Source organism: Pseudoliparis swirei, chromosome 17, assembly GCF_029220125.1.
Source record: "Pseudoliparis swirei isolate HS2019 ecotype Mariana Trench chromosome 17, NWPU_hadal_v1, whole genome shotgun sequence".
Taxonomy (NCBI): domain Eukaryota; kingdom Metazoa; phylum Chordata; class Actinopteri; order Perciformes; family Liparidae; genus Pseudoliparis; species Pseudoliparis swirei.
This window is the reverse complement of record NC_079404.1, coordinates 15390817-15414045: the sequence shown is the minus strand read 5'-3', so window position 1 is coordinate 15414045 and position 23229 is coordinate 15390817. Positions and strand designations below refer to the sequence as shown.

Here is a 23229-nt window from a genome sequence, read left to right as displayed (position 1 = left end):
ACTACCAGTCCCCCTCCAGTGGTGAGAAGCTGTGCGTGGCGGATAAGAGCATTTCACTCACAGCTTTCTGTGCTGCGATGCTCTTTCTCGCCATGTGAGGCGCCTCACTGTACAAGCACATATGCACCGAGACCCGAACTGTGTATGTTTAGATAGATAGATAGATATATACTTTATTAATCCCCAAGGGGAAATTTGTCGTCACAGTAGCAGCACCAATAAACTAAACACACAAGAATTAAAAATAAAATATAAAAAACAGGGATTACTCACCAACGAACACTTTACTTTTTGTTCTGTCTTTGTACGTCTGCTTGCGTCCACATACCCGTGTGCCTCTTACTTTGACATGTCTTTGAGTGAAGATGTGCGTATTCACACCACAGGGTGCGTGACTCGGATGTGGATGATGGGTGTGCGTGACCGTTTGCAGGATCATTGTGAGTGTTGCGACAGTTCTCCGATACAGATGTGGAAAGCCGTGACCTCCGGCGTAGCACTGTAACCAGGACATTCTGACTCACAGAATATCTGGCGCTGATGCACCGGCCACCTGCATTTCATATCCCAGTGAGGATGTAGGTCAAATCCATTGGTCAATGCCGTAACCCCTGTCGCAACAAATGTACCAGTGGCTTCGTAACTGACGTGGTCACTCAAATAAATACATCATCATTCAATCATTACATTACATGTCATTTAGCAGACGCTTTTATCCAAAGCGACTTACAATAAGTGCATTTCAACCTAGAGTACAAACTAAGAACAACAAGAATACAGGAAGTAACATTTCCTCAACATAGTCGAACTACAAAAGTACCATAAGTAAGTGCTATTTAAGTGCCACTGAACCCTAACCCTAACCCAATCATCCTTTTTGATTCATTATACTTTTTCTGCTTTTCTTTGTTTTATATCATTGTGAAGTGAATTCCTCTGGGTTTTGGACCATTGGTCAGACTGAAGTGACGGGGACCGATGGTGAATGTTGACATGTAGTGTCAACAATTAACACCTTGAGTGGTCGGAAGACTAAAAGATGCTCTATAAATTCGTAAATGTTTCATGAAACCGGACATTTTTCACTATTTTTTAATTAATCGCAAATATAATTGGTCAAGAAACTTTGCAGAGGATGAGAGTAACTCAGGAAAGGGCACACTCGACTAGGGTGTAAGTAGTGTGCTTTGAGATTATGAATACATGTGGGAAAACGTTAAAGACCACTCATTCCTCTCCTAAATATATTTGGAAATGGATTAAGTAATATATGGAGGATATGAGCTTTGCATCCTTGTTCACTCTGGTCCATGATTCATTGTAAATTGAGAGTAATTTAAGCATGAGTGACCATTTAAAGCTGCTATAAATACTATGATAGGACATGTTCATTTTGCAGTGAGCCTCCATCGAGCTCAGTTGGACTAGGCCCGTTCACAGCACATTAGGAATGTAAAAGACTGTTGTTGTTTTTTGTGGCCACATGCGACGCGGAGATCCCGCATTTCCCACTCGAGCGCCAACATTTTGCACCTTTAGTCCGATCCAGCCGTCATACTGCATTATGTTTGGTGTTCATGCTGATTCTTATAACTTTGCCCCGTTGTTGTGTAATTTGAACCCCACAGAAACCAGCACCTGCAGGAGATGTCAGAGTGACTCAGGTAGAGCTACCCTCCCTTTTGGGCTGCAGCATCTCTTTGGCTTGTGACCCACTCACATCCCGGGGAGGAGGGGATCTGCCCACTCCCTCCATCTCCACCTGTCCTCTGTCTAGCATCCTTCCATCCATCTTTTCCCCCCTCTGTCCTCATGTCTGGTGTACTGCCAGAGGTCGTGGATGAAATTATGTCAAACCAGCCAATTAAGAAAACTGCATTCTTTTACCAATGCAAACAGAAAATAAAATAAAATAATATGATGAATTCACAACAAAAAAGTCACAATATCAAATGACACAAAATAAGACATTTGAAGTTGGAGGCTGTTTCCGATTTGGAATATTCTGATCTTCGTGAACAGTTAGTTACATTAAAGGCCTGGTTTTGGTTGAGTGTGATTTCTGACACAGAGCCATCTCTCTGCAGGGCATGTTTGAGTTGTTCTGCCTCTAAGCTGTTGAGACTAAAGCCCATTATGCTCTTCTCTTGGAAGAAGTTGGATGAACAGAGAGGGGGCAGGATGGGGGATATCATTGACTGCTTAAATGGCTTCCATTACACTTCTGCAAAAAGCATGAATTTTTATTTTTATTTTGCAGGATTTTATATGCCCTCCATATTCGTCTTTTGCATAATATTTTTTACCCGCACAGCATAGGCCTACCTGCCAGTGTTTTACAGACCTGTCTTTGATATCTATTATAAATTGCTTCCTTGTGATCATCCCACACATTGTCTCAGAAGGCTTCTATGTCCAGTGCTGCAGTGTTCATGCTCAAAAAGTGTATTCTTTCATGTAGTATTTCCTCCTTTGTCTGTCTGGTTACCAACACAACTACAGAAGAGCTGCATGCATAGTGTTACATGTCTTTATCAAAGCCTGGCCTGTCCAGCGAGGGTGATCAGCATTTGGCATGACAGCCAGATCTTTGGTCATTTCAGACCAGAGGCCGAGACGTTCAATGCATCTGAAGATGTAGCTACTATATTATAACGTATTAAGTCTTGCTTAAGCAACACAATGCTCTCGCAGAATACTACACAAATGTGTCTTTTGGCTTTTGTGCAAGCCAACCTAGTTAGTTATGTAACTGAGCTTCCGAGTGTATACTTTGAGCATGCACAATGATGTCCCGAGGTCGCAGTGAATATAGCAGTTTAACAGCTTCATAATAGATCTTCTTTTCCTTCGTGCCACACATTGCCACCAATCTTTACTTTGTCTTATCATCCAAACAAACGAGGCAGCAACATTCACCTGTCACATCTCCGTTACGAGAGGTTTCTTGGATGAAAACAGGAATTTAATAATGCACCAACACAGCGTAGCCGTCATGATACCATGTCAGTAACATATCACCGATGGCATATCAATATCATGACATGGTAGTGCTGAGCAAATCTAAAGAGGACCCAGGTGTCTCCTGCTTTGGATTTCAGTGAGGTGTAATTTGTTTTAAAAAACTCATTCAGGATAAAGGTGCCACTCGAGAGCACCCTGATGAAGGCGTTGAAAGCTCATCAGCAAGTTTGTCTGCCGAGAAGTTAACACGCCGAAATTAGCAAGATATGAGCTGATTCCTTTTATTTTACACTAGAGTGTCGTCTTCTTCTTGTGTTTGATTTCAGGGAAATAAACAAGTCTGTGATTGCTTTAAAAAATAATCTGTCGCAGTAGACGGGCTTTGGTAATACACATGCGCTGACATAATGGCTGTGGTCAAGGACTCCCTATTCTGCTCTTGAGAATGTTTTTTTGGGTAACACTTGTGATGACATTGGTGTAAAAAAGTTAATTATGTATTCATATTGAAAGTAACCACATTTAGACAGACATATCATATGCTGTAGTTTAATAAAGGATTTTATTTAAGATTTTAAGTTGGATAAAGAAATATGTCAATCCCAATTTGTGCAACTTTACCAGCCAAAGTCATGCAAATAGTCTGGAACCCACAGTGTTGGACTTTTTCTTTTTTCATATATTCCAAAACTACACTCTGCTAGGTGCGCTGCCCTTTTAACACAGACGATGTCATGAGCTACAACATTACTGATGGATGCAGGAGAAAATCAAATCCGTTTGCAGCCACTGAAATTGCCATTTCGGTGTGTAGAGTTCACTTTGTTGCTGGCACTTGACATTCACTGGCTCAAAAAAGGCCTCTCCTCAACTCTATAGGCAAATTGCTCTGTAAAACTAAAATGATGCTTCTTTATGTCGCCATATAACACATCCTGTTCAGCAATTCACACCTGGGACAAGGACACTCTGCTGCTGGCCTCAGCATCTCCTTTGAACGAGTTGAGTGTTAACTACCTCGCTAAAGGACACAACCGTTCCTGTCTCCGTCACCTCCCCAACCCTGATGTACCCAGATCTCGGCTTCACACTTAAATCATGTCATGTGTTTATCAACCAAGTGGGGCCACCACCATCTAGCTCACGCAATTATGCTGCTGTGCACACGTTTTATATGTCCAAGGCCAAAATAGTCTGTCATGATTTAACAGGCAAATGATCTGCTCGCAGGCTTTTACCACAGACAAACGCACGCACGCACGCGCACACACACACACACATATGATTGCCCACACACTGCATCAGAGTTCATAGTAATTAGCATTGGAGTTTCCTTGTAAAAGAGCACTTTACAAACACTGTGTCATTCGTTATTGGGCCTTGCAGCTTGTTACCAGGGCTTACTCTCACTCGCTGCTGCTCCCGGAGGGGCTGAGCTGAGGTGAGGATGAGCCAAGGCTCCTGCTATCAGTCAGACATACAACAATACATACAGCCTCAGTGAGGAAGGCCCATATGTCTCTGGGCATTACTCAATTTAAAGCCACAGCTTCTCAGAAATTGAGCTGTTTCGAAGAGCGTCAGCTCGTCTCTCTGCCGGCAGAGGACGGAGCAGACCACTCGTTGGGGAGAGGTCTCTGAGTCCCACAACAGGAACTCCAGTGAAAACACCTCAACGTAACACAGCAGCTTCAGGTTAAGGCTTGAGTGTCACTGCAGCCTGTAGACATCAGTCACCGGAGCGGTGGCGGTTTTTATTCCTATGTTTTAAACATTTGACTTCTTGCACAGTCATCACTGCATTCTGACATCTCTGTTCGCAGCATAAAGGTACGCATGGTGAGATTAGACTAGATAAACTCAATTACTGGATTTAAATGGGATCAGCAGCTTCTCTCAGAAGGGAGGCAAATACATCTTTTAAATATATATAAACAAGGATGGCATGTAAACGTAAATTATGAGACACACATGTTATTAACAAATACAAAAATACTACATATGCAGTAACTGCTAATCGACTCATCTTTACAGGCTCCTGCAGTTGGTACGGACTGTATTGTTGTTGTTGTTGTTGTTGTGATTTAGTAAGTACTAAGAAGGTGCCTTCGGGCAACACTGGCACAAGCTCCTGATAAGCCAAACGTTTGAGACTCTATCCTCAACCTCTCTGCCTTCTGACTTGACTGTAAAGTTACGTGACACGAACATTCTGCAGAGCTGCTTCTTGATCTTCTGGATATTCCGTGTTTGGGCCAAGCTTGGTGGAATTTTAAAATTCAAGCTGCATGTTGAGACATAAGAAAAACATCCCTGAGTTCCACCGTGTCTGTGAAGAGAAAATGAATACCACTTCCCCCAAACTGATCTCTCCCTTTGATCTCGCCTGTTGCAGTTTGTTTATTATGAACCAATAAGCTGTTATTTATTATCAATAGCTTGTGATAGAAACTCTCTGGATAAGGTTTGCAGTGCTTCGACTAAGCATCGTGTATCATGTACCTCTTCAGTTTATCCACTACGACTGTAGAAGCCATCGATGTAAAGGCTCCATAGTGAATGAGGTTTTAACAAAGAGCCTTTAAGTAGTTGCCCTTGGCTTCTCTCTGCCAGCTAACTGTTCTCGCCATCAGCAGAAAATGCATGATTTAACTACAAGGCTTTCGCGTAAATTAAATGTGAATTACCAGGAAGATGAAAGACAAGACAAGAGGCCTTGCTTTACGTTCTCCTTTTTTCGCTTTGTTGGCTCGACGGTCCGTGCTCTTGGCATCCGCTCCTCTTGTCCTCCATTAGTTAAGCTAACAGAACATCTCAATTATTAATAGTGCGGACAGATGGATCACAATAGACCTTAAAGTTTACAACACAAAATGTAGAAAAGCGACTGAGAGGAAAATGGGTGTGTCCAGTGTGTGAGAGTAAAGAGATCAAGTGAGGGGAGTTGCTGCTGTGTGATGGTGTTGGCAGGGGTTTTCACCCAAGGGATCGTGAGATGAAAACAAGGTTATGTACACTTTACGAGGCTCGCTAAATATGCACGTTGCCCAGAGCGGACCCTCACTGTATTATGAATGACTGCTGGCCTTGGCAGCATGTTAGCTCTGGTGGCTCGCTGCCACACTGATATAATAAGTCACCACCGCTCTCTTTGCTCCTCTGCCTCTCCCTGTCTCTCTCCCTCTCAAAGCAACTCCATCACTTGTGCTTGGAGCTGATCTTTAGGTCTAAATGGTGGGTTTCCAGTTGAAGAGACAGTCCCTCGGTACAGAGGTGGTGATTTAGTGGGGAGATAAGCTCTCCGTAATGGCAGGGTGGAATAATTCCTCTTTAACTCGGAGACATGGCTCTCTCCACCCTCCAGAAGAAAATGTTACTGCTCCTCGGCTTCGCCCTTCATTCCTTTCTTCTCTTGTTCTTACCTTCCTAACTTGTCTGATCGGATGTTAATTATTCAGAAAATATGATCCTTTGTTATCTCAAGCAGTTTGGACTTTATGTATCTTAATGTACAGGTTACAGATGGCACAACTCACTCAATGACAAGGTTTCCACGTCGGCTATGTTTATGTTTTTACTTTCATTTACGTGGCATTTTGACAGACATGTGTTGTTATTTTCAATGTCACACCCTGTTTAAACATCACAATTTCTTCAGGGCACAACTATTTTCAATAACTCATCTTGAAACCCCAAACCTGGCAACAACTCCTCCTGAAAGCTGATGCATCTTGGTCTACAAGGCTAAACATAGCATCTCTTAAATTATTTAATTAAGTAGTAAACACTGTAATCTTTCTGTTGTTGGTTTGTCGAGACAACTTTCTAAATCAAGAGGCAGTGTGTTTAAATAAACCACACAGCTGATCGATTCAACGACAAATTGAAAAAATCTAATTGGCCCAATGCGGAAAAAATATCCCTCGTCTTGACGAAGAGGAGGAGAATGCTGCATGGTGTGTTTACTCCTCAGATATATGAGAGGAAATTGAAAGTGGAGAAGAATAAAGTGGTGGTAATGAGTGGAGGTAGTGAAGGAGAGTGGAGATATCACACTTTCTTACTTCCGACATAGATTGTATCTGTAGCCCCATTCTTGTGTCTCTGTCTGCCTCTCACGCCATTTCAGCTTCTTCTTCAGTGTGGCACAACATACTGGGAGGTCCTTTGTGCTGTTGAGAAGATTTCAGTTCATATTTTACACTGCAGGTAGAGACGATGTGATGTAACTGTTGTGAAATCCAACCACTGTAGGATTATTGAGTAAGGCTGCCCCCTGCAGGGTTTATCAATAACTTCAAGCTGGAGGGCTCTGGACACACGCGTCTGATTCAGTGCACTGCGCACGAGAATCATTTTAAAGTGTGAGGATTAAAAAAACGAGAGCATTCAGTTGTTTTCGAGGTGATCGTTCACACAAAGAACCTAAACATGCACTTATTGCCACATCCACGCACAGTGCAGAGCCATGTGGAGGCCGGCGTGTCTGTGCTGAGGGGAGACTAACGCGTCCTCTGCATGTGTCCGTGTCCGTGTGTTTCCGTTGCAGCCTTGCTGTCGTCGTGGTGCGAGGAGCTGGGTCGTCTCCTCCTGCTGCGCCACCAGAAGAGCAGGCAGAACGAACCGCAGGGAAAGGTTCCCACGCAGCCCAGTATGAACAGCATGAAGCCCGGCCTCACACACAGGTCAGTGGGGAGGCCCCGAGACGTTACCTGTCACATGATTTAAGACGTATGCGCTTATCTCACAGTGAACCCAGACGCTCAATCCAGTTCACGGTGACTGTTTTCTCCACCGTATCAATGGAATGAAGCTTTTTTCCTCATGTATCCCAAAAAAAGAGTAACAGGAGGAGTATCAGCTGAACAGCATAACGTCAGTAAAGTGCAGCGGTAAATTGACAGATATGAGTCCCTTGCATTTGAATAAACTAGGTCGATACTATCATTTCTACCCATTTGCTGCTGGTTATGCCCCAGAATGGAATACACATCAAACACATCCGATATTTGTAATTACATTTGTAAATAAACTGCCTGTCAGCCTGACTTAAGCCCTGTAATAGACTTCAATACAAAAAAATCCCAGTGCAACAGACAGCTCACATCGAAACCTTTTCTTCAGCAACACCAACTCTTTTTTTTATTGTGAGGAATACGATTACACACACACACAAACACACACACACACAACACACATACAGGGACAGCACTTGTCTCTAAAGCACATCAGATGAGAGTGTGTTCTGTCTGGGCACGGTGTGGTATCTTTTCTAGATGTGTGTGTGTGTGGAGGGAGTTTGGGAGCTGTAGGTGTCAGGGAAGATGTAGAGAAGATAAATGTAAACACATAAGGCAGAAAGAAAAAATATATGTCTGCATGCAATTCCTGCCATTGTATTCCCGGAGGTTTTGTCACGGTAGCCCATTTTTCAGTTTTTTCCCTCAATTTCTTTTATGATATATTCCCCTAAATTGCACCGAAGTAATTAATAAAAGCTAACTACATTTCAATTTAGTAGTTTTAAGACACAGGGTCTTCATTAAGGTATTATTTTGAATTCAGTGCTTGTGCTTAATACACACGCCAAGACACTGTGGTTTTCCATTGTTGTGGGGTGGAGGGGATTTGGGGAGGAGGAGAGCAGTGAAGTCATGTTTTTGCAGAACATTGTGTGCTCATGCCTCGCTTTCTCTCTCAATAAAGAAAGTTAACCGAGAGTTCTGTTTGCCTCTGTTGAGGATCTTGGATAAAGTTGGGGGGCCTTTGTGAGGAAATATTGAACGAGTCGTCCGTTCCAAGAGTTAACCTCTGAGCGAAAACAAGCAGCTCTCCAAAAACAGCAGTTCCTTCCCACTCCGCTGGCCGCTTGCCTCCCCATGAGGAATTAACGTGTTTATCATATGTAACACACTCTCAAGTGTTGTTCTAAATTTGAAAAAGATACATTCCAACTCTTCCTATCAAAATACAAAGTTTGTTCTACACCTCAAATTAATATTTTTTCTCACATGTAGTTTTTTTTACTGGTGCAACCTCTCCCTGGCTCATTTGGAGCGTTTTACTCATATACAGCCATGAGCAGATATCTTGGCTGAAAATGTGTTTTTTAAAATTGTACGCCAAACATTAAAAAAAATGCCTCGCTGTTTGAAGAATTCCAAAATTATTCACATTTCTGGACTGATATGCAACTCTGTTGGCTTTCGATTGACTCTTTTCTTGGCCAAACAAAACTTCAAGTGACATTTGGCGCGTGTGTCTGCTTTGATCTTCTTTGCAGTGATGGATCCTTTCCCTATGACTCTGTCCCCTGGCAACAAAACTCCAACCAGCCCCCTGGGTCATTGTCTGTGGTTACAACAGTGTGGGGCGTGACCAACACGTCACAGAGTCAGGTACGTCCATGCAGGAACAGCATCTCACTTGACTCTTGTCTGCTTTGTTCATTTTACAAACCTAATGGACGCTTGTTTCTTCCTTCCTTCCTTAAACCCAGGTGCTAGGTAACCCGATGGCAAACAGCAATAACCCCATGAATCCTGGAGGCAACCAAATGGGCTCGGGTCTGTCTGCCAGCGCAGCAGGGCTCAACTCAGCCCAGTTCAACACTCAGCAGCAACAGTTTGCAAACAAAGGAGGCTCCAACCAGCAGTACATGCAGCAGGGCATGTACGGCAGGCCTGGTTACCCTGGAGGTCCTGGGGGATACAGCGGGAGGTAAGAGACTGGATACCACTCTCTTTTTTTAGGCAATAAAAACGATCATAATTCTTAAAACATGTGCTCTGTGTATTTCTACAGTTACTCTGGAGGCCCAAACCCTTCTCAAGGCGGCATGGGATTGGGCTCCCACACACGTTCTCCTGGTGACTTCACTCAGCCGGCCGCCGCCGCTGCAGCTGCTGCTATCGCTGCCGCTGCTGCTACGGCAACGGCCACGGCAACGGCAACGGTGGCAGCTCTGCAGGAAACCCAGAACAAAGATATGAACCAGTATGGACAGGTACAGCACACATCTGCCCACAGATGTTTACAGTTGTAAACACCAAATAGGCTACAAATGTACACAGAAGTCTATTATCCAACCACCTGCTGGAGACCAAAAGAGTCATATTTAACACTGAGACCTTCTGTTGGTTTTCCAGATATGTTCTTCGTTCCAAATGGGCTCCTCGCAGACCTATAACAGCCAGTTCATGACCCAGTCGGGCCCACGAGGCCCCCCTGGAGGTATGAATCCCGCCAGCATGGGTTCACCCATGAACAACCCCAATATGAGTGGACCTCCAATGGGCATGAGTCAGGCTCGAACCCCAGGCATGGTGCCGTTTGGGGCTCACGGTCAAAGGATGCCTCAGCAGGGGTATCCCGGAGGACCTCGGCAGGGAATGCCCATGCAGGGGATGAAGAGGCCGTGTCCTGGGGAGGTGAGTGGGAAGATCTGATGGTTGAAACCATCACAGGCTCGATGGTCCTGCAACATGAGGCCAAACACAGTTCCACAAGGGCTTTGCATCTGGCACTAGACAAACGGGAAGAAAGAAAACTCCAAACCCTATTTTGCAATTGTTTGCTCAAAGGATATGAGGGCTGTTTCATTTTGATTTTCTTTTCGATAAAAGAGGACTGATAAATGGACCGAGCAAATAGACTCATTTATGTTGATTGTACTTGAAATAGATACATGAGTGTTTTTTAATATGCTCGGTAGGAGATAAACAGCACAGTTTAATTGTGTAATTAATTAGTTGTAACCAGCCTCACCAACAAAATTATCTGCCTGTTCATTCTAACATTGAAAACACATCTGGAGTGTTGGTCATGACTGGAGCTCGCCCATACTCCATACTTCCATGTTGTGCTGAGCGGCGCCCAGTGTGCACCAACAGCTCACAAGAATGTGCTGCTCACGCCCGGTTGTGTTTGCACCTGGAGACTTTGCTTGTTTGCGTTTGAGCCCTTTTCAAGGAACATAGAGCCCTATGTGTCATATAGCACCCAACATATGTTAAACGTTTTTTTTCCCTTTCACCGTCTTTGTCCAGGCAAGTTACGTGGGTCAGCAGTACGGACCGAATGGTCAGTTCCCACCACAGCAGGGACAGTACCCCACATCAAACGCCTCCAGGCCGCTGTCATCTCCTAACTACCCCGGCCAAAGGATGCCAGGGCAGCAGGTCCAAGGGCAGTACCCACCTGGCATGCCCATGAGCCAGTACTACAAGGTCTGTCATGCCACAGCAATCAGCAACAAGTTACTCCAACTCAGGGTCAGGAAGGGGGTTACAGCTATCCCAGCATGCACTGTGGAACAGACAGGAACAGCCAGATCAGAGCACATATTAATGTCACACATCTTTAAGCACACTACATGGTGCAATATGAAGCTATATCAATTAAGTATTGCTCTTTATTCCCTCACAGCAAGAGCCCTTCAATGGTCAGAGCACCAACTTCTCTGGAGGCGGATACTCCTACGGCCAAGGCAACGGGGTATGTTTCCAGTAAGACTCGTGCTCAATGCGTCTCAGGCCTGTATGTGAAATGAGTTCCACAGATGTTTTCATTATTGCCCTTTCCTGCCTTTTACAGCCCCCCAGGCCTGTTAACTACCCCCACTCCCCGGTGCCTGGAAACCCCACACCCCCCATGACCCCAGGAAGTAGTATCCCTCCATACCTGTCGCCAAACCAGGATGCGAAGCCCCCGTTTCCACCTGACGTGAAACCAAATATGACGACTCTTCCGCCCCCTCCAAGTGAGTATCCCAGCGGTTCTGTAACAAGTGGTAACTTTGATCTGCGTGCTCTTTTATTTCATCTGGCGCATTGAGTGACTTCACCGTGCGTTGGTTTTTTTCTCCTCTCCCAGCTAACCCCAACGAGGAGCTGAGGCTGACGTTCCCAGTTCGGGATGGAGTGGTGCTGGAGCCGTTCCGCTTGGAGCACAATCTGGCTGTCAGTAACCACGTTTACCACCTGCGACCCTCCGTCCACCAGACGCTCATGTGGAGGTAAGACCACCGCACAGGCATCAACGTCTTCACATGGAGAGAGAACTTCTCCGGCTGGATATGAGAGATATATTGAAAATACATTTTAAATCACACATCTTTCATGGCAGGATTCATAATCCTTTCATATACTATTATTTACTATTACAGTGAGAGTCTTTCAGCTGAATGCAAACAGACTTCTTCTGGTCATCGCTAACCGCTCTGGTCCTATCCCACAGGTCAGACCTGGAGCTGCAGTTTAAGTGCTACCACCATGAAGACAGGCAGATGAACACCAACTGGCCCGCCTCCGTCCAGGTCAGCGTCAACGCCACACCCCTCACCATCGAGAGGGGAGACAACAAAACCTCCCACAAACCCCTGCACCTGAAGCACGTCTGCCAACCTGGAAGAAACACCATACAGATAACGGTCACCGCCTGCTGTTGTGTGAGTACACGCGATCAGGACGATGTATAACCACAAACAGGACACAGATGTAATTACTTCACATTAACAAAAAGATCAGCTGGGAGGATATTATTTTGCGTATGTGTTCATAAGCTCATTAGACGTTCCTGTTTATTGTCATGTTCCTGTGTTGCTTTGCAGTCCCACCTGTTTGTGCTGCAGCTGGTCCACAGGCCATCTGTGCGATCCGTCCTCCAGGGGCTCCTGAAGAAAAGACTCCTTCCTGCAGAACACTGCATCACCAAGGGTATCGCTCATTTTGCCTCTGTGTAGTTATTATGCATAAGCACATCTTAATTACATAATCTCCCACCTGCTTCTATTTATGCCGTGCTTTAGAAGAGGCACTGAAGGACACCTGCAGCAGTTCACAGAGTAATTCCTTCCCTCTGAAACACTTTCTTTCCTCAGTTAAGCGGAACTTCAGCAGCGTGGCAGCCTCTGCAGGCAGCACTCCTCTGAACGGGGAAGACGGCGTGGAGCAGACGGCCATTAAGGTGTCGCTGAAATGTCCCATTACCTTCCGGCGCATCCAGCTACCGGCACGAGGGCACGACTGCAAACATGTCCAGGTCTGCTCGGATTTGAAGATTTGCAAGGCGTTGTGAATGTAAAATGGAGTCGTGTGCCGCTGTGAATGGGAGATGATTCTCATGAGCATTGATGATGTTCTCCACAGTGCTTTGATCTAGAGTCCTACTTGCAGCTCAACTGTGAGAGAGGGACATGGAAGTGTCCTGTGTGCAAGTCAGTGAAAAGCTATTCTCGTTTTTGGGATGTAAAGATGAGATTACTACTGAGGTTTGCTTCTATTGGATTATATCTAATGTCTTGTTCTCTTATTTCAGTAAAACGGCATTATTAGAAGGTCTGGAGGTGGACCAGTACATGTGGGGAATCCTCAATGCAATCCAAAAGTAAGTTTGTTTTCTTCCTTTTTTTCTTCTGAGTTCATTGTTTCAAATACTAAACTCTTTCTCCTTTAATAGTTCAGAGTTTGAGGAGGTCACTATAGACCCTTCATGTAGCTGGCGACCTGTCCCCATAAAGTCTGAGCTCCACATCAAAGAGGACCCTGACGGACCCCTTGCCAAGCGCTTTAAGACCATGAGCCCCAGTCAGATGACCATGCCCAATGTGATGGAGATGATTGCCCAGCTAGGGCCCGGGACAGGACCTGGACCTGGCGCTGTACTTGGTCCCAGCCCTTACCCCCCACACCCTAGTCAACATCCCAGTGGCAACGGGGGAGATTACCCCGGCATAGGTAAAGAAAACCCACCAGGACCCGACTGCGTCGATAAATTACCGGATAGTCGGCTCATTTGTTGTAAAAGTGAGCAGTTTGGCTCTTTGTAGCAGGAACAGCTGACGGCTCTCCGGTGCGTTAAGCAAAGAAAAAGCCCAGAGGAGAGTTTTGTGCTGAACCTGTTTTAAAATATCATAAGCTCATTGCTCTGATACATGTTTCATAACAGTGAATAAATAGTGCAACGTGTGTGTATCCCCTGATGTCACCACTTTAAAAAGAAAACTTGTTTGCAACAGGAAGGATTCATCAGACGAGTCAGCGAGGCCAAACTGCAGGAAGCCTTTTGACAAACTGTTTTTTTTGTCCTTCAAGGCAACAGTTACCACAGCCAAGGGAACTTTGACTTCCCTCATGGGAACCCCTCTGGGTGTGGAGGAGGAGGAGGTGGAGGGGGTCCCCCCATGAGTGACTTCATCCATGGCCCCCAGCTCTCCCACCCACCAGATGGCCCCGGTGGTCTCCTCTCCCAGGACAAGCCCCTCAACCATGGCATTAATGATGCAGTAAGTGGGGCCGACCTCCGGGGCCGCTCGCTTTCCCATTCCATTACTAATTAAGTATGTTATGGGGAACAGTATATGACTAAGCAATCTAGTAAATTAGGATTGTGTTTGGTTTTAATTTGAGGTTTCGATGTCTCTTATTTATATTGTGCTGAGTCATTTTGTCCTGTAGCATAATGTGTTGCTTTAGTTTGTAGACATACTGAAACAAGAGGCTCAGATTTGTGATCTGACCCCGGTGCAGCGTGCGCCTCTAGCCACATGTGTTCTCAGTCGTGCTCACATGCTCATGTTGCCGTATAATGTTTCAGCTGGACATGTCTGCTGTGCCCGGCTTCCATCGAGAAGGCCTGTTCCATATTATTCACGCCGGAACTCCTTTCGCTTTTTCCTTTCCTTCTTCCCTTGCATCCTCCCTCTCCTTAACACTCACTTTGTCTTCCTTCTTATTTTTCACTCTCTATCTCTGTCGCTTTCTGTCTCCCTCTCGCACCTGCAGATGTCCCATACCGATCAGTCCCATAACTCCATGCAGCAGAGCTCGCATGCGTCTCCCCACCGCGGCAGCCATTCAGGGCCGCCCTTACCTCACAGTGGCCAGTCAGGGCCGCCGTTGCATCACAGTGGCCAACCATCGCAGCCCCCTCGCCAGTCGCAGCCTCAGCCGCATCAGCAACCTCAGCAGCCCGGGCAGAACAGTCATCCCCACAGCGATCTGAACTTTAACCCCTCCTCAGATGGGCAGATGGGCCATGATGTGCCTGAACCCTCCCTAGATGTAAGTGTGCCCACTGTGAGCACCCTGCGCTGCCTGTCAACAGATAACACTGTCCGCTACAGCTGCTCTCATCCCTTTGCTGTGTGCTCTGTTTGGGTTTGACTCTCAGTTTGCTTTTCCATGCTGGTTTACGTATACATTGGCTTCAGCAGACACTTGGGCACGACTCAGTCGGCCCGCTGCAGAAAGATACAGATCAGAATCAGTTTTATTGGCCAAGTAAGTTTGCACAAACAAGGAATTTGACTGGGTAAAGTGTCTCTCAGTGCTTACACAAAATATACATTTCAACACAATACAATACAGAACAAACAAAACAAAACAAACAGTGCAGTACAGAACAAACAGTGCAAAACAGTGCAACGGTCTAAGAAGTTTTAGAAAGTGACTTAAAGTATATACAAGAGGAATGGCTATATACAGTGGCTGTGAAACAGTAGTGCCAGAAGAAGTGGAGAGTGCGAAAAGTGCAGGGATAAATATATGTGCTACAGTGGGTTAGCTGTTCAGTAGTGAGACGGCGAGGGGGAAGAAACTGTTTTTGTGTCTCGAGGTTTTGGCGAACAGTGATCTGTAGCGTCTACCAGAGGGGAGGAGTTTGAATAGTTTGTGTCCGGGGTGGGAGTATGGTGGGCATATGTTTTCAGTTTTTAGCCTTGCAACTCATCGTCTCTTTCTACCTCTTCCCACAGCTGCTTCCAGAGCTGGCCAACCCCGACGAGTTACTATCATACCTGGACCCTCCCGACCTTCCCACCAACAGCAACGACGACCTTCTCTCCCTCTTCGAGAACAACTAGCTCCTCCCCTCCCCTGGGAACCCTTCTGCATCGACGGGAGTCGTGATGTGTTTGACTGTCCGTCCACAGGCACCTCACCGACCTCCTGCCGATACTTCAAGCAGCTCCCTACGCTCATGCACACACACACACACACACATACAGTTTATGAACAGATGATGTGTGGCATAGGAGCGCGGCTGAAAAGAGACGTCTGTTTGGGAACTCCAAGGGAGAGAGCAGGAACGCCACTCATCCCCGCACTCCCTTTTTTCCTCGTGTAAAGATTCCACGCACCAGTTCCACCGCCTTTGACTCGAAACACACCATTTACAGCCAGCCATGTTGGCGGGCACTAAAGTGATAATATATATATATATATATATATATATATTATATTTGTGAATTTTTAACAGAAAACTGTGCAGCTATAATCATCATGTGTAAACAACACAGAGGAGACAGGAGCCTTTGTGGGCTTTAGGAAAAGTGTTGTATCTTTGTTTTTGTTTTTTTATTCTGATTTATTTTTGTGAAAAAAAACATTGTCTTGTATGAATGTTTTTATCCTCTTTGAAATGTGTTCTTCCAAAATGTTGGCACATGCCATCATGCCCTTTGACTCCCAGACCTCTCGGTGTGTGAGTGTGGTCAAATGTCAACAGAGGAATGTGCAATGTAGTGTGTGAGTGTGTGCGTGTGTGAGTGTGTGAGTGTGTGTGATTGTGGGTGTGTGTGTGTGTGTGTATGTTTACATGTCCTCTTTTGTTTGCCTGCGAGTGTACGAGAAAGCGGGGAGAGACAGTTGGAGACGGAGGGAAGAAATATATGGAAAGGAGGAAAGATAACACAATCCACTTTAAGAGCTGTCTCAGTACTTTCTGTCCAGTCTGTAGTCGTTCTTGTGTATTTATTGTAATGTTTCGCTCTTCCTCATCAATTTCAGCACCATTTTGTCCACAAGTGCATGTGTGCCAATGGCTCCTGTTGTCTTTGTCCAGCCTAAACGTGCTTGATCAAATCATTTTCTCTCTTGTTTTTATATTTATTATTTCATTTCAAATTCATCATTTTTGTGTGTTTTTTTTAAATTGTCGTCCTTTTTTATGTGTTTAATCTTCGTCCCTACATTGAAATTAATCAGATACACATCACCAAAGTTGTCCAATGCTTTTTGTAAGTGTTTGGACCCGGACAATATGTTGATGCAAGAGCAGGATTTCAACGTCCTACAGACGTCTACAGAAGTTTCTAAATCACTGTGTTTTATAAAAGCGTCTGTGTGATTGTTCCGATCTTTCCTTATGTCGTTTTGTTACTGTTAAACTGCATCTTTTTGGGAAAAACATCCTGCATGAACCAACAGTGTTTCCGGAGCTGTTGTATATACCCGTTGTGAATACTTTGTGACTGTACAGTACTGTACCTATCTATTACTGACAACTACATGGTACTGTATGTCTGTCAAGGACTACGCACTCACACACACACACACACACACACAAACACACACAGAATCCCTTCTTAAACAGCCCAATATTGTAACAAATTGATCCAAATGCACTCACTGGACTCGTATTGAGTATCTGTGTATTGTTTTTCATCACCCTGCGACAATGCATCAGTGAAAAGGAATATTCAGATTGCTCAGCAGGAAAGTTATCAGAGTGTTTTTTTCTTCTTAAGTAAACAAATTGGTCAGCTTTAAATTTGTTGTTTTCTGTCTAAAAGATTGTCAATGCAGCTTAGAGGTCCAGATTTCTCCCCAAAATGATTCATGTGATATCATTGGAACAAGTGACCTCGGCCTTTTTATTTAAAGTGAGAATGTGAAAAATGTCCTCTTGATTGTTTTGAGGCCTGATTATAAGTTTTTGAGAACAATACCTAGCTAAAATTTGGGAATTATGGATGTTCATCACATTTGATATTGTTTTAAGTTTATATTGTTGTCCACTGTTTTAAGTATAAGTTGGTTTACACAGTTTTATGCAGTACTTTCAATTAATTTAAAACATACTGTATGTTATTGGACAAAAGTTCCCCCCTTTGAGATTTGTAAACCATTTGAAGAACCAAATATGGATTTACTGATCTTTAAAACTGATCAAATCACCTGCAAATAACACAGTTGAAGGATCAGATGTTGTATGTGTTTGTTTATATGTTTGTTGAAGACAATGCACTGCCGCATTGGGATGTTTTATTTCCCTACACAGTGTGTAACTGTAACTGCAACCTTTCACAAAATCACGTCTACTAATTCGAGCGACACAAATTGTACTGTCTGATTGCAGACACTTGAAATTGAGTCAAGGATTTAAAAGAGAATGCAATTAATGTTGTACAATGGAATTTTGGGGGAGAGCCCTTCCTGTTTGCATAACAAGGGGAGGTTGTGGCAAATGGTCGGGGGTGGGGATGTAAGGGATACGTGTATATAATGTAAATGACAAATAGAGACACGTTAACAGAAATGTATTCATTTTCTCCAGGGGGAGTGTGCATAGTGTATTTAGAATTTGTAAAGCTTGCATCCTCCTGTCAGACATTGAATTGGCTAAATGAGTCTGTGTTCGATTGCGTCTGTGCAGACCTCTCTAATCACGCCTGTTCATTTATGGAAGATACTTTATGTACCCCGCACATGGGGTTTCAAAGAAAAAAAGATTTTTTTTCTTTGTGTAATATTAAACTTCTGTGTATTTCTCTATTACCTGTGTACTTTATAAAGGTGCTACAAAATTATTAAAACCATTTGAGGTATAATTGGGACTTGGAGACGTTGAGCTTTTACTGGCTCTAAGGGTTGTTTCCAAATTATGTTAAAAAAAATGTACAATTTATAATCTTTATGCAATTTGGCAAATATGCTATAAAAGTATAATATAAAGTGATTGGCACAGCAGGTGGCAGTTATCTCCTTGGTTTTGTACACTATGTACAATCATTTCATATTCTAAACTGGTCAGAATTTATTTTTTATTTTTAGTCTTGCAGATCTGGATGTAGTTAGATGACGTGACATCCTAATATTTATCTAATAAATATGTATTCAGATGAAACACAATTTATGGCCTTTTGTGTCTTTTGACATGCAAAGTGCAATCAGTATATATTTAACTGTTACATATTCTGCAAAATTATGATACTTTTTTTTTAAAGGACTATCATTTTGTGCTTAAGGATCCGTAAAGTACTAAAATATTGAGACATAGAATTTGCAAGTACAGTCATTTAAATATAATCACACAATTTATAATAATGGCTGGAATAGCACAGAATAACCAAGAGGCCTTTTTCACTGAGGACATTTTGTCCCGTCACAGTAGGAAAAACAGATGTAAAAGATCAAATAAATGATTGCTGTATCAGGGTCCTGATATCATGGGGCTAATCGTTTATTAGCATTAGTAACATCTGTGCTGTGCCCAAATGTCTGCTGTGAAAGGAACAGTCTTTCACCACTTTAATACCTAGTTAATTCACAAGCTATTGGTAAAAAGGACGTTATATAAGTTTAGAAGTTAAACTGTGAGCTAAAATAAATACCGAACTCAACCTCTATTACAATTGTCATATTCATACAGGTACCTCCATAAAATGTGACTTCTGCATTTTACCTATCCTAAGCATGTAAGAGTACTGGACTACTGTAAAGTGCTCGGGGAGCTACTTGGATATATTGATTGAATTACTGTCGCAAATAATCTTTCTTCCAATTAACTAGACACAGATTGAAGCTGTAACAGCATATATTGCCTCTGAGAAATTTTACAATTGATGATTCAAGTACCTCTAAGTGTTCCAGACAACCAAACACATGAGCTTATGAACTGTTATGTTATGTCTGAATCAGGTCAGTTTACCTTTCTGTCACTGATGATGCAGATGACTAAGTTCCCTCTTGGTTAAAACTTTTGCAACAATCGATGATAATCAATAATAAGGAGCGTCAACTGAGAATACTGACATGTGAAATCGTTAAGTGCCTCTTTGGGGTTTAAACATTTTTAAAAGACATGCATTTGCAGTTTGAAAGCATCACTGTGCATCATTATGATATGATATGATATGATATTCCTTTATTCGTCCCACAGTGGGGACATTTCAAAAATTACAAAATATTGTTGTGTTTTGGGGGAAGCAACATCAAAGCTAAATGAGACTTTTTGATTCATAGTTTCACTTACAGCATGACAACTTTACACAGGAATAATAAAGTTCAAAACACTTCAGACAAACCACTAACACATCCAACCAATGCTGCTCCTGAAAATAAATGAAAGCAGAATGGTTAAGCACAGCCCCTTTGGTCAAATGAGTATTCAAATCATAAATGCCATCTCAGTGAGTGAAGCAGGAAATCAGCAATGCAAATCGCATGAATGCAAACCAGGTTAAGTAAATGGAAAAGCTACTTTGAAAATGTATGGTAGAGACATCAGCCTTCCCAAATAGAGTACATGTTAACAGAAAAAAACATTCAAGAGTATATGCAGACAAAACATAAACAAATAATAATAGTAATCAGCAAGTATTTATTTGAAAAATCTGCTTTTGCCCACCTCTTCATATTTTTCAGCGTTTTTGAATGTTTAATATTTCCATGAACCCAATTATAGTTGGGCTGAAAGGTTCAATAAAAGCGTCGGAGTCTTCGGAGAGGATAACATGTTACACTCACACGATAACCGACCGTACTTCCGGAACCTCCCACCGGGCGTCGCTGTTTTGGTTTCCCTGCCGCCGGTCCTCTTGTCTGGTCCGCGTGACGTCACATGTAAACACCACCAGGACCCATGGCCTGCAGGTCCTCCTCCTGACCCCGTCAGCTGAGCAGCCATGCTGCGAATACGGTACCGCGTGAGATACAGCACGCCGGGCGTCGTGGCCGCGAGGCTGTTCTCCTCCCGTCCCGCCAGGAACCCCGTCGTGTTCCTGGACATCGAGGCCGACAGCGAGCCTCTCGGGAGGATAACCATCGAGGTAGCTAGCTCGTTCGCCCCTCCCCGCTGCAGCTCGACTCACACCTATATCTATTCAGATAAGCGCACGATACGCTTAAATACTCATGCGTGTATTTGAATGTTATTTGTGTTATCTTGCAGTTGAATGCAGATGTCGTGCCAAAGACTGCAGGTGTGTTTCAAACGTGTATTTTATTTTAACTCAGCTGCTAAATATCACTTATTTAGCTACATTTGTTTAATTCACCATTTGAATAAGTGTTCAACTGTGCGTGACTTGTTATACTGATTATTTAATCGATAATCAAACTATTTTCACAGCAAACTTCCGCGCACTGTGTACAGGGGAACCTGGCTTTGGATTCAAGGGATCCGTTTTCCACCGGGTCATCCCTGAGTTCATGTGTCAGGTAGGAGTTCCGGTTACGATGGAGGTGCACGTGCACGTGGACGTGATGTTGTCTGTTGTTGTGTTTCCGGTTTCAGGGGGGAGATTTCACCAACCACAACGGCACAGGAGGGAAATCCATATATGGGAAGACATTCAAAGATGAAAACTTCATATTAAAACACACTGGTCCAGGTACTTCTCCACAGCTGCGCTGAGACCTTTTTTATTTTACTAAATTACATCATATTCAACTTGGTTTATTCCCTGTTTTGTGTATCATTAATTACATGTATTTGTATGTGGGGTGGTGGGAGAGGGAGACAAGAAAAAGCAATAATTTAAGAAATGCCATTATTAATATAATTATGTCTGTATTATTAAAATATTCCCTTTTTAAATAAATACCATCGCAAATGTGGAAATATCTGGCCCCCCCTACTTTGTATTCTGATAGAGTTTTAAGAGGCAAACCTCAAGACAAACACACAGTTACTTGGTTGTCTGGTTTGTGTGTCTGTTGGAGACTTGCGGCCACAATTAGCTCATTGAGGGAAAATCAGTGTCTTAAATGTGGCAATTTTGAACAGCTTCACTATTTATAATAAAATAAACATATATATATATATATATATTAGAATCACTTCCATGGCCTCCTAACAGTATAATTTCCCAGGTTTATATATTTTTATACAGTAGATGGCAGTGCCTAATTTCATGCAGCGCTAAAGAACCACTTTCTATTGGGACTTCCCAGGTGGATTACCTACTTTTTAGTGAGTCAAAATGCAATTATCAAGATAACTCCTTTTCTTGAATGAACTTCATCCACATGCTGATTACGTGATGCTCCATATTAAAGTGTGGCATTATCAGTTTGCTTTTCCGGAGACGGAATCGGCCTCTTCTCTTTTCCTCCGGCCTAAGTCATATTGGGTTACTGGTCAAAAGAGGTCAAGATCATGTTTACTGTATCACATTTAATGTATTTTCTTTTTTGTTTGTCGTTGCAGGAACACTTTCGATGGCAAATTCAGGGCCAAACACCAACGGCTCCCAGTTCTTCATCTGTACGAATAAAACTGAATGGTAGAACTTTTTATTCCGTCCTCTCATCTCGGCCACTCGTCGAGATCCCATCGCTTCATCGCGTCTCCTCTTTTGACAGGCTCGATGGTAAACACGTGGTGTTCGGGCAGGTGAAGGACGGCATGGACGTGGTCACCAAGATGGAGTCTTTTGGTTTACATGACGGCGGTGTGATTAAAACCATTCTCATCACCAACAGTGGGGAGATCTCCCAAGATCACACGAGGACTTCTGTCGGATGACTCTGAATGCAACCCGTCTGTCTTTGCTTCATCTTTTATCTGTGTTCATGACAAGGAGGAACCATCATCCTGCTCATCCCTAAAATCTGCTATTTTTATGATGATTTTAGAAGATATCTCGCTTTTCCGAGTTTGAACTTTGAACAATCTACTTAGTCAACAACCAAGTACAAGTAATCCGCCTTGTAAAATGTTGTTATTGTGCAATTGTTCTCCATTTACAGCCAAATAAAATGAAGATGTTTTCATATTTGGCTGGCACTCGACTGAGGACAGGACATTTTCTCTCATGTGCCACCGGCCCTTCTGGTTTTACAGCTTCCTGGAAATGGTCCAGCAGCTTTTTTTAGACACCGGCTCTCCACTGCGACCGACTTCCCGTCCATCGGTGCAGGATGTGACATCATTCGACATCCCCACATACAGTGGAGCTGATATATCACTTGAATGCAGTTGACAGATGATAGCGCTGCAGGCGTACGCCTGTGTCTGCTGGAGCCATAGAGGAACCTGAACATGCCGTCAGCTCATGAGCCGCTCTTCCTTCAGAGGAGGGAAAGGGAGGCGAGGACATGTCTGACAGTCAGAGACGGGGTGCTGCTGCTTATCGTGCTAATACTTTATGAAAGAAAATAATGAAGCGACGCGTGCACACACACAAAAAAAAGCAGCTCTTGCCCATAAATGAAACCATATGCGCACTGACCTTCCACCGTTTGTTTGAATTCTCCGATG

The 23229-nt window shown here is 43.6% G+C and overlaps 2 protein-coding genes across 7 annotated transcripts in view; both read left to right on the top strand.

The window, feature by feature from the left end:
* zmiz1a (zinc finger, MIZ-type containing 1a) overlaps window positions 1-18518 on the top strand; it is a 104779-nt gene extending 86261 nt beyond the window's left edge. For 2 of the 4 annotated variants that reach the window (XM_056435317.1, XM_056435316.1), the window contains 19 exons: window positions 1629-1664; window positions 7514-7649; window positions 9248-9362; window positions 9464-9684; window positions 9769-9970; window positions 10113-10394; window positions 11013-11192; window positions 11392-11460; window positions 11560-11725; window positions 11839-11980; window positions 12202-12412; window positions 12575-12680; window positions 12845-13005; window positions 13113-13180; window positions 13282-13350; window positions 13423-13700; window positions 14058-14248; window positions 14748-15026; window positions 15719-18518. In XM_056435317.1, coding sequence (XP_056291292.1) covers window positions 1629-1664; window positions 7514-7649; window positions 9248-9362; window positions 9464-9684; window positions 9769-9970; window positions 10113-10394; window positions 11013-11192; window positions 11392-11460; window positions 11560-11725; window positions 11839-11980; window positions 12202-12412; window positions 12575-12680; window positions 12845-13005; window positions 13113-13180; window positions 13282-13350; window positions 13423-13700; window positions 14058-14248; window positions 14748-15026; window positions 15719-15826 — 3020 coding nt within the window. In that variant the 3' untranslated portion in view covers window positions 15827-18518. The remainder of the gene's footprint in view (window positions 1-1628; window positions 1665-7513; window positions 7650-9247; window positions 9363-9463; window positions 9685-9768; window positions 9971-10112; window positions 10395-11012; window positions 11193-11391; window positions 11461-11559; window positions 11726-11838; window positions 11981-12201; window positions 12413-12574; window positions 12681-12844; window positions 13006-13112; window positions 13181-13281; window positions 13351-13422; window positions 13701-14057; window positions 14249-14747; window positions 15027-15718) is intronic. The other 2 variants (XM_056435318.1, XM_056435319.1) reach the window with 2 other exon arrangements.
* Window positions 18519-20624: 2106 nt separating this feature from the next.
* ppifa (peptidylprolyl isomerase Fa) lies at window positions 20625-22744 on the top strand. Of its 3 annotated transcripts, XM_056435304.1 has the most exons (7): window positions 20625-20794; window positions 20917-20947; window positions 21097-21185; window positions 21262-21358; window positions 22177-22252; window positions 22332-22362; window positions 22452-22744. In XM_056435304.1, the coding sequence occupies exons 1-7, from the start codon at window positions 20651-20653 to the stop codon at window positions 22575-22577; spliced, it is 594 nt and encodes a 197-aa protein (XP_056291279.1). In that variant the 5' UTR covers window positions 20625-20650; the 3' UTR covers window positions 22578-22744. The 3 variants fall into 3 exon arrangements, with proteins under 3 accessions (XP_056291279.1, XP_056291280.1, XP_056291278.1); XM_056435305.1 differs by having other exon boundaries at window positions 21121-21185; window positions 22332-22579; XM_056435303.1 differs by having other exon boundaries at window positions 22332-22579.
* The last annotated feature ends 485 nt before the right edge of the window (window positions 22745-23229 follow it).